Genomic DNA, 10,513 nt, shown 5'->3' on the forward strand with positions numbered 1-10,513 from the left:
CAGAAGAGGGCACCAGACCTCATTACAGATGGTTGTGAGCCACCATGTGGTTGCTGGAAATTGAACTCAGGACCTTTGGAAGAGCAGGCAATGCTCTTAACCTCTGAGCCATCTCTCCAGCCCCGCTATCCCTCTTCTTAAGGACTATTCAAACTCTATCCCCCATGTCTTATGATTTAAAACCAAGCCCTGAGCCAGAACATCTGATGGAAGTGTCCTTAAGGGGACCTCAACTGCCTATCTCTGCTCTGTTCTCAGCTAGAATGGGACATGAAGCTTTGGTGGCCACACAGTGAAGCCATGATTGCCTTCCTCATGGCTTTCAGTGACACTGGGGACCCTGCCTTGCTTCAAATCTTCAACCAGGTTGCTGAGTACACCTTCAGCCATGTAAGTGCTGTCTCCTCTTTTCTTAGAAGCCCAGTTCAGATATGAAGGGTCTAACAGGCAGCAGGAGGGAAAAACAGGGACTGTGTAAGGGGGTCCAGTAGGTTTTCCCTCAGCCCCTCCTAGGGCCCATTCATGAGGTACTGCTCTCAGCTGTTCTGAGAGTTCCAAGAGTGCCTTTTGTTTGGTAAACCAAGAAACCCTGCCTCAAGGAATTCACCTTTCTGGGTGATCAGACTCTAATCAAGTAGTAAACAAGCAAATGTAGAGAAGAATAAGCTGTGGAAAACAAAGTAGACAGCAAATGATACAGAACTTTCTCATAGAGGGGTCAGAGAAAACCTTGTGAGCAAGGATCTGTAACACCCGATTTGGTGTTACACCCTCGGTACAGTTCGCGCGCCACTGTACCGAACGCGAGTCGAGCAAGGGCCTGGAGATTGAAAGAACACACAGAGAGACCAGGGTCACTTGAAAGGAGACCAGCCGAAGGCCCGTTTATTCAGACTTGGGGAAATCCTTACATATCTAACTGCTGCACAAGGATCTCCGCCCAGGCAGGTGGGAAATTACCATATTAACGGTGGAGTAAATGCCCTGCAGCTAACTACCAGGTGGGGCAGGGAGAGCACAGAAACACACAGGAAGCTTAGTTAGCTGATCATAAACTTTCCAAGCGAATGCACCCCAGGAATAAGGGAGACCAGGGCCCTACAAGGATCCAAAGCAATGGAGGGCAGGAACATCCTTGATCTGCCAGGTCCAGCAGCCTGAGTCTTGACAGGGAATCCAACAGCTAGGATGTCAGGCTGCTGGATCACCAGTTGAACACTACCTCCCCACATGTGTACGTGTGCATGTATGAGAGAGTATAGGTAGGTTGGAGGACAACATCAGGTGGTCCTCAGGCACTACATACCTTTTTGTTGAGACACTCACTAGCTATGTTGGCTAGCAGGCGAACCCTTGGGACCATCCTATGTCTGTCTCTCCAGTGGTCGGAGAGAACCGCCTGCCTCTGTCTCCTGAGTGCTGAGATTAAAGGTGTTCACCACTGCCAAGCTAGTTTGCAAGGCACTTTACTGACTCTTGGCCCAGCAGATGAGTTTCTGAGGCTGTCATTCAGAGAGAGAAATTTGGCCTGTTACAAATGCCTCATTGTCAATAAAAAAATGTAGGTGACTTGGGTAAGGTGGTTCATATCTGTAATCCCAGGCCTTGGGTGGCTGGGAACTAGAAGATCACAGCAAAGAAGAGCTCAGTCTGGTCTACATAGTAAGTTTAAGACCAACCAGCTACATTTGGAAATCTTGCCTCAAACAAACAAATAACAACAGCTGAAGATGACCTTGTACTTCTGTCCCTCCTGCCTCCACCTTGACTCCTGAATGCTGAGATGACAGGTGGGTGTACTACATCTGGCTGGTTTGTACTAACTGTAACAGAAATCCAGCATGGTTTTATTGTGAGTAGAGGCAACACTATCCAAACCATGCTTCTATTACAGTGTGTCTAAACAGGCAGCTAGAGTTCTCTCAGCTGCTCAGCGCTAATTCCAAACACGAGCCATTAGGTTGTATCTCTGCCTGAATACTGAATATATATGTTAAGGGAGTGAAATAGAAGTCATCGATCTTTTCTTTTTTTCTTTTTTGGGTTTTCAAGATAGGGTTTCTCTGTATAACATTGCTGGCTGTCCTGGAACTCGCTTGTAGACCAGGCTGGCCTTGAACTCACAGAGATCCACCTGCTTCTGCCTCCCAAGTGCTGGGATCAAAGGTGTGCACCACCACTGCCCAGCTAAAGCCACCAATCTTAACCATAAAATGAAGTAAGAATGAACTTGAACAAGGTGGAGATAACATTAAACAATTCCAAGAGCCCATTGTGGTGTGCATCCTTGTAATCTTAGCAGTTGGGAGGCCAAGGCAGGAGGTCTGTGAAGTCAAAGCCTTCCTGGGCTACTGTCTCAAACGAGAACAAAAAAAAATGAATTGCAAAAGTTATAATCAACATGGAGAGCTGGGTGGTGGTGGCTCATGCCTTTAATCCCAGCATTTGGGAAGCAGAGGCAGGTGGATCTCTGTGAGTTTGAGGAACTGCCAAGGCTACACAGATACTGTCTCAAAAAAACTAGAAATGAAAGGGCATGGACCAGTTATGGTGCTGCATGCCTTTAGTTCCAGCAATGGGGGCAGAGGCAAGAAGACTTCAGTTGGATTCCAGGCCAACCTGAGCCACATAGAAAGTTCCAGGGCAGTCAGGAATACAAGGTGAGACTCCTTCTCAAAAATAAATACATAACAAGGACAAGACTAGTCAAAAGCTACAAAGATTAGATACAGGGCTGCTTATACCTCCATTAAATACACTACCACCACTCTTTCTGAGACAGACTGTACTGCCTTGAACTTGAAGCATTTCTGCCTCAGCCTCCTGTGTCCTGGGATTATAGACATGAACCATTACACAGTTTAAAATCCACAACTCATATGTCACAATTTAAAGGAGAATTTTGGACTGGAGAGATGGCTCAGTGGTTAAGAGCATTGCCTGCCCTTCCAAAGGTCCTGAGTTCAATTCCCAGCAACCACATGGTGGCTCACAACCATCTGTAATGAGGTCTGGTGCCCTCTTCTGGCCTGCAGACACACACACAGACAGAATATTGTATACATAATAAATAAACAAACAAATATTTAAAAAAAGAGAATTTTGATAGTAAACTTGAATGCCTTCTAAGAAGGGATTCTACTTAACTATTTTATCAGTGAGAACTAAATGGGAAGGGCTTAGGATAAGGACCTGGGCTACATTTTGGGGAACTGAAAAGCCTCAGTGAGACAGGTACAATGTGTCTCTCCAGCCAGCTCAGCTACTATCCCCCATATCTGAAGCATCAGAAGTGAGAAATATGTTCAGAGCCCATGGTGAAGGTAGGCAGATGACCAGGTTGGCCTGAAACTTACAGCAGTGTGTCAGCCTCCTGACGGGTAAAGGCATCACACAGGGTTAGAGGGAAGTCTGAGAGCCTGCTATAAAAACCTCAGTATGCGGCGCACGCCTTTAATCCCAGCACTTGGGAGGCAGAGGCAGGCGGATCTCTGTGAGTTCGAGACCAGCCTGGTCTACAAGAGCTAGTTCCAGGACAGGCTCCAAAGCCACAGAGAAACCCTGTCTCGAAAAACCAAAAAAAAAAAAAAAAAACCTCAGTATGCAATGGACAGGAGTTATGTGTCTCTGCTTGATAATCTAAAGGTTTTTTTAGGCCAAAGGCCTGTGAAGTAGAGGACATAAACTCCAGGGAAATCACTTGTCGCAAACTTTGCTGCCAGGATTCTTTGTTTCTTTCTCTCCCTTTCTCTTTTAACTTAGATGAGGTAAAAATGTGCCTGTTTTTAAATATTCAAAGTGTTGGATAACACTTGGACTCCAATCAAACATACAATGCCTGTTCTCCCAGCGTTTTAGCACACCGCCTGCAGCCCCTTATCCCACTGGGTTACACAAGCTGGAAAGTCCTACTGCCTACCATCCTCTGCTTTCTTCTGAGATCATGCTGTCTGAACTCTGCTGGTAACAGTGCAAATAGGCAGCAAGGGCCCCTTCCTCAGCCAGTGATATTCGGGTGGGCCCTGCCAGACACTAGCTGTCATTGTCTCCTTCCTTATCCTAGTTTCATGATCCTGAGTTTGGAGAATGGTTTGGCTATCTGAACCGAGAGGGAAAGGTGGCCCTCAACATCAAGGGAGGTCCTTTTAAAGGTGAGCGGAGAGAGGGGCGAGGCTGCAAGGGTTTGTGACACCTAGCTGCCTGGGCTCTCCCAACCCTGGCATCCATTCTCCTCACAGGCTGCTTCCACGTGCCGCGGTGTCTGGCCATGTGTGAGCAGATTCTGGAAGCCCTGATCCACCGCCTCGGGCCCACCCCCGTCGTGTCCTCACCCGCTGACCCCATCTGCGGAGGCTCGAAATAAATCTGACCCTGCTCTACCAGCTTGTGTGTGCACCTCTGTGGGCCCCGCGGGAGGGTACAGCTACTTCCCACGTTGCCCGCTGCCGTGGACTCAAAGGCGCCACCTCTACCGCGCCCATTGGCTCTGGGCGCTCACTGACTGCAGTTTGGAGGCGGATCCCGTAGCCGCGCATTTCCGCTGCAGGTGGCTCATAGCGGCCCACCCCTTCCGCCACCGGCCCCCTGGGAGCCTGGCCCCAGCCCCGGACTCTCGTCCGTGCGGTGCTTCTGAGTGGCCGCTGAGCGCGCGCGTTCACGACCCGCAAGGACCCGCGAGCTCCGCCGCCGTGATGAACATCCGCAATGCTAGGGTGAGGTGATGGGGAGCCAGCCTGTCCCCACTGTATGGGTACCTTCCCGGGTGACCGCGTGCGCATGCTACCTAGGGACCTGGGAGCTGTGGCCCTACACGTCTGCGGCCGCTGGACCTTCAGGCTGCTGCAACCTGCTTTAGACATCTCGCGATTATAGTCTCCCTAGTTTGCCTGATGTCAAGGTTCCATAGAGTGGGCTCCGCGACCTCCAGGCACTGCTGCTTAGTCCTGAAACTGGCATCTTTTGCAGGGCGCATAGAAACCAGGCTTGTGCAAAGTCAGTCACAACCCTGACCTTACCGGGGGAAAGGGGAGGCCCAGAGATTAACAGAGAACAGGAGTCTCGCGTGTGTGAGGCCCTCTTAGTCACTGCAGTCTTGGACTAACCGTGTTCTGCTGTTACACAGCCCGAGGACCTGATGAACATGCAGCACTGCAACCTCCTCTGCCTGCCCGAGAACTACCAGATGAAGTACTATTTCTATCATGGCCTCTCTTGGCCCCAGGTGGGCAGCTTTTGTGTTTTGTAAGGGGCAACAGTAGTGAAACATAGATCCCAGTAGGCTAAAAGCAGTGGGCAGTATCTCTTGGCACAGGGAGGCCCTGGCTGATGGGGAAGCCTGGCAAATGAAAAGGTGTATGTAGGAACTGTAAGCTAGACACAGGTTGGAGATGGGATTCCCACCTGTGCCTGTGCTCTTCCAAGAGAGGGCACACGTGTGGAGTATGGAAACTGGGCTCCTTGCATTGCAGCTTCCCACTATCCTACACACAGCAGGAGTTTGGTAGTGAGCTCTAGCCTGTTGCCTGCTCTGCCTGACTTCCTTTTCCTCTCTGTCTCCAGCTCTCTTACATTGCTGAGGATGAGAATGGGAAGATTGTGGGGTACGTCTTGGCCAAAATGTGAGTCACCAAGGAGGAAGAAAAGAGTCTAATGCTACGACTGGCTGTTGAGGGGCTGGGGAAAAGCTTTGGAGAAGGGAATGGGAGGTCAACCCCAACCATGTCTGGTGAATGAGGGGTTCCCACTCTTTTGCCCAGATTAGTCTCAAACTTTTGGCAGTCTTCATGCTGAGCCTCCTTAATGCTGAGATTAACTATGCCCAGCTTGCTGTAAATTTTATTATTTTAATTAACAGGTTGCTTGTAGGGTAGCTTTAAGTTGACAGAAAAATTGAGCAGAAGGTACAGAGTATTTCCACGCACCCTTCCTCCACATTTGTTCTCTCGCTACCATGTATGGGACACTTAGTAGGAGTGAGAAACCAGCCCATATTTTGTTTAGATTCATGTTTTCATTGTTGTGCTTCTGTGTTGCATGCCCTCTGAGTTGGACAATTGAAGAGTGTCTGTCCATCTTCAGAGTAGTCCATCTTCCCACAACCTCCAACAGTGGGGTCGCCTTTTCAGAGTGTTGCATTCAGCACTACTCTCTTTTTAAAGATTTTTAATTTAGTTATTTTTATTTTATGTCCATTGGTGTTTTGCCTGCAGGTATGTCTGTCTGAGGGCACTGAATCCCAGGAATAGAAGTCAGACAGTTGTGAGCTGCCATGTGGGTGCTGGAGAATTGAACCTGGGTCCTCTAGAAGAGCAGTCAGTGCTCTTAACCACTGAACCATTTCTCCAGCCCCAGCACTGCTCTTCTTGTGGCTTGGCAGCTGACATTTTTGGGGGGTCAATCTCAGGGCAATGCTCTGTTAACACTGTACATATCTGGAGGGTGTAGCGTGGGGCTTTATTCTGATTGAGAAGTTCCTAGTTCTCCTCTACCTGGATCTGGGGTGCTGTAGAATCCTCCACAAATTGCACGCTTGCTGTGCACAGGTGTCCCAGATAGACTACACCTGTACCAGGCTCCTTTCTAACTTTCTCCTCTAGGGAAGAGGACCCAGATGACGTGCCCCATGGACATATCACCTCACTGGTGAGTAGAGCTGTGAGGGTTTGGCAGAGGTGGACTGGAGGTAGTGCAACGCAGCCTCCAAGGTCCCTCTGTACCCATCCTTCTCTCAGGCTGTGAAGCGTTCCCACCGGCGCCTTGGCCTGGCTCAGAAGCTGATGGACCAGGCCTCTCGAGCCATGATAGAGAACTTCAATGCCAAATATGTCTCCCTGCATGTCAGAAAGAGGTGAAAGCCAAGTTGGGGAAAGGGGCAACACTAGGGAGTGGGGAGGAAGAGGTAGCCAATTGGTAGGGATACTGGGGCTTACTGCCTTCAGAAGAAGATGGGAGGTAGCATTAGTGGGGAAGGAGGACCAGGAAGAAAGGCAGGACCTGGCCAATATGCCTGGCCAAGTTTGTGAAGTTCAGTGGTGCCTTATTCCTCTGCAGTAACCGGGCTGCCCTGCATCTCTATTCCAACACCCTCAACTTTCAGTAAGTAGATCAAGATTTTTTTTTAAGTGGGATGATCCATCCATTTGGTTGAGGTGGACTGAGAAAGGGGTGGAGGGACTTCAGACATTGCTAGGAGGCTTTCTATATATTCAGTGGCTGGCTGTTCACTGACAAGCGAACATGGAGAAGGCTCCTGCTTTCTGTGTGTGTGGGAGAGAAGGGGCCCAACGCATCTTGCTGGGTAGAGGAAGGATGGCTTGGTACTATTGAGGCTGGTGAAGGGCAGTGGGGTAAAGAACACACAAGGCTTCTTAGTGTTGGTCTAGGAGTAAAGAGAGATAGGCTAGGGCATGAGCAAAGGCAGAGAAGCGACTGGTACTAGGAAGCATCAGGTGAGAGCAGATGAAAGGGGATGGCAGAGAAAAAGGGCCATGAGCAAAAGCAATGAGGGACCGATAGCTCTGGATGTTCTGATGACTGATGTCAGCTCATGTTCATGAGATGAGTGTTGAAGAGAGTGGCTGGGATGAACTGATTGAAGGATCCACTGAGTCACACACTAGGCTTTGAGGGGGTAAAGCGAAGATGAGACCTTGAGATCAGGGCAGTGGCCTTCAGGCTTTTCTGGGTTCAGTACCCAGATTCATGGAGGGCTCTTTGACCAAGTTAAGGATGGCTCTGGTGAGAACTACTTAACACTCTTAAGTTAGCAATTCCCAGCTAGGTGTGGTAGTACATGCCTCTTAATCTCTGCACTCGGAAGATGGGGGACTGTGGGTTAGGAGCCTGGCACAGGGAGTTCCAGGTCAGTCCCAGCTACACAGCAAGACCCTGTCTCAAAATAGGGGTGCTAAGGAGTTAGCTTAGTTATGAGAACCTGAATTTGTATTCAGGCACCCATGTATAAAAGCCACATACAGTGTTATCCTAGTGCTGAGGAGGTTAAGACAAGAGAATCAGAGGTTAAGACAAGATAATTCCTGGGTACACTAACCAACCAGCCTAGCTGAATGGGAACAGTCCAGATTCAGTGAAGAGTTCCTATATTAAAAAAAAAAAAATAAGAGCCGGGCGGTGGTGGCGCACGCCTTTAATCCCAGCACTCGGGAGGCAAAGGCAGGCGGATCTCTGTGAGTTCGAGACCAGCCTGGTCTACAAGAGCTAGTTCCAGGACAGGCTCCAAAACCACAGAGAAACCCTGTCTCGAAAAACCAAAAAAAAAAAAAAGGGGGGAAGCAATTAAGGAAGATACCCAACATATACCTCTAGCCTCCACATGAACACATGAGCATGTGTTCACACACCAATTCTCTTGACTTCATGTCTTAGGTCATCAAATGGCTTCCCTTCCACTGTCAGGGCTACTTAAGTGTGCACACACATCTCCCTTCAGCAGTAAGTCTGTGATGACCACCTACATGCAGGTACAGTGTCTCTCTTTCCTAGCAGAGGAATCAGCTGTATGTTCAGTAAATGACAGGAAGCAAGCAGATCAGAGAGAGGAAGGAGGAGGCAGAATTGAGGACTTCAACTCAGAAAGACACAAGTCATTGCTAGTGAAGCTAGGGACAAAGTAGTGGCAAGTCCAGGGATGGGAAGTATCCTGGATGCTACTTGTGATTCTTGGCTTCGGTGGGGAGAGCAGAGAAAGCCATCAGGCTGTTGGAAAAGAATCCATTCAGGCTGGCCTTTTGCTTTACGCACACACCCCCTCTCTCCCAGATACACCCACCCTAGTAGCCTAAGAACCAGAGAATTTGCCCCCAGGTGTGTGTCTTCATCCTACCCTCAGAATCAGTGAAGTGGAGCCCAAATACTATGCAGATGGAGAAGATGCATATGCAATGAAGCGGGACCTTACGCAGATGGCTGATGAGGTAAGAGTTCAGCCAAATCAGGCCAGCAGTTCCAGCAGTCGAGGGGATTTAGTACTTGGGAAAAACCTGTGAGTCAGGGGGCATTGGTGGCTCGAGGCAAGGCCAAGGTTGAGTGTCAGCCCTTGTAGCTATGGAGCTAGGAGTCAGAGTCCCTCTTTCCCTCACTTCGGAAACTGATAAGTAGAGGCATGGCCTTGGTTGACTATAGAGGAGGCCATGGGATGCTCTTCAGGGAAGAAGCCCGGAGGTTGATGGAAGAGGAGACAGTAGGAAGAGATTTTTGTCTGCAAAGGGATTGGGACTACTAGGGTAAGGAGCCTGCTCAGTTCTAAGACCAAACTGGGCTGGGGAGAAAGGGTCCCTGACCAAGCCTCCTGGGTATAGAGCAATTAATGGGGGCAATACTGTGCTTGGGAGCTCCCCAGAAGTCCATTTGAGGGCAGCAGGACCCTTGTCATTTTACAAATAAGCAAACAGGCTTAGGAGCAGAGAGCTAGGATTGAACTGCATCTCTACCCAGTCCTATTTCCTGTGTGGCCCTACCACTTCTCACTGTGTCCCTTCCCCCAGCCAGCCCCAGGGCCTGGCTCCTCTTGTCTCCTGTCTGGAGACTTAGGCCCTGTCTCTTTCCACCCGCTTCCCTCTGGGCTCCCGGCGGCAGCTGAGGCGGCATCTGGAGCTGAAGGAAAAGGGCAGGCACGTGGTGCTGGCGGCCATGGAGAACAAGGCGGAGAGCAAAGGCAGCGTGCTTCTGAGCTCGGGAGAGGCCTGTCGTGAGGAGAAGGGCCTGACTGCTGAGGATAGTGGTGGGGACAGCAAGGACCTCAGCGAGGTCAGCGAGACCACAGAGAGCACAGATGTCAAAGACAGCTCAGAGGCCTCTGACTCTGCCTCCTAGAGCCAGCCCCCACCTGGTGCAAGCCTCCTCCCATGTGCTTTTACAATAAATGTCACCCTTGGGGAATTTATGAATGTGCATACTAGGGCTGTGCTTCTTTCCAGTTCTTTGATGGCAGGGATATCATCTTAACAACCCAGACAGAGCCTACTGAACTCACAAGTCAAACAGATTGGGAGAATGTGGCCACCTTCAGCAACTGAGTTGGGTCGACAGATACACTGGCTTAGGTGCCCTATTCTCCTGTCACCTTCCTGGCCAGCAGGCCTCACTGCCTTCCTAATTTTCTAGGGTTAGAGTAAATGATTTCTTGGGGTTTTCTAGTGAGCCTCGCGTTTCAGAGGCAACTTTTCCACCTTGATACTCTTTGCTTCGTCCTCTTATGTCCCGCTCTGAGCCCTTTCCCCAGTCATACTTGCTCTCACCTGCAGCAGCTCCGGTTCATACCTTGTAAATCCCAAACGCCAACTGCTTATCTTTCACTTACCTGGAGATGTCCTAGCTGGACCCTGGCCTATTTAGCTACCCAGTTGCTTGGGCTTTTCCTTCTTCATTGTCCCTGATTCTTTCCTCCATACCGTCCCAACAGTCATTAAGTCCTGTCAGTTCAGTCACATTAATACATTTTTTTTAGAGAGGCTGGGTCTTTGCTGCCACCACACCCAGTTTATACAGTGCTGGA

General features: G+C 49.7%; 2 protein-coding genes across 4 annotated transcripts in view; both read left to right on the forward strand.

Moving 5' to 3' along the window:
* Renbp (renin binding protein) overlaps nucleotides 1-4,376 on the forward strand; it is an 8,838-nt gene extending 4,462 nt beyond the window's left edge. Inside the window, exons 8-10 of the mRNA XM_026778332.1 lie at nucleotides 259-390; nucleotides 4,064-4,151; nucleotides 4,239-4,376. Of these exons, the coding sequence (XP_026634133.1) occupies nucleotides 259-390; nucleotides 4,064-4,151; nucleotides 4,239-4,363 (345 nt within the window). The 3' untranslated portion in view covers nucleotides 4,364-4,376. The remainder of the gene's footprint in view (nucleotides 1-258; nucleotides 391-4,063; nucleotides 4,152-4,238) is intronic.
* Nucleotides 4,377-4,570: 194 nt separating this feature from the next.
* Naa10 (N(alpha)-acetyltransferase 10, NatA catalytic subunit) lies at nucleotides 4,571-10,120 on the forward strand. Of its 3 annotated transcripts, none has more exons than XM_005371791.2 (8): nucleotides 4,571-4,712; nucleotides 5,123-5,221; nucleotides 5,560-5,618; nucleotides 6,597-6,642; nucleotides 6,732-6,847; nucleotides 7,051-7,095; nucleotides 8,849-8,933; nucleotides 9,504-9,782. In XM_005371791.2, exons 1-8 carry the CDS (start codon nucleotides 4,692-4,694, stop codon nucleotides 9,708-9,710), a joined length of 678 nt encoding a protein of 225 aa, XP_005371848.1. In that variant the 5' UTR covers nucleotides 4,571-4,691; the 3' UTR covers nucleotides 9,711-9,782. The 3 variants fall into 3 exon arrangements, with proteins under 3 accessions (XP_005371848.1, XP_026634151.1, XP_005371847.1); XM_026778350.1 differs by having other exon boundaries at nucleotides 9,508-9,631; XM_005371790.2 differs by having other exon boundaries at nucleotides 4,572-4,712; nucleotides 9,595-10,120.
* The last annotated feature ends 393 nt before the right edge of the window (nucleotides 10,121-10,513 follow it).

Source organism: Microtus ochrogaster, unplaced genomic scaffold (genome assembly GCF_000317375.1).
Source record: "Microtus ochrogaster isolate Prairie Vole_2 unplaced genomic scaffold, MicOch1.0 UNK129, whole genome shotgun sequence".
Taxonomy (NCBI): domain Eukaryota; kingdom Metazoa; phylum Chordata; class Mammalia; order Rodentia; family Cricetidae; genus Microtus; species Microtus ochrogaster.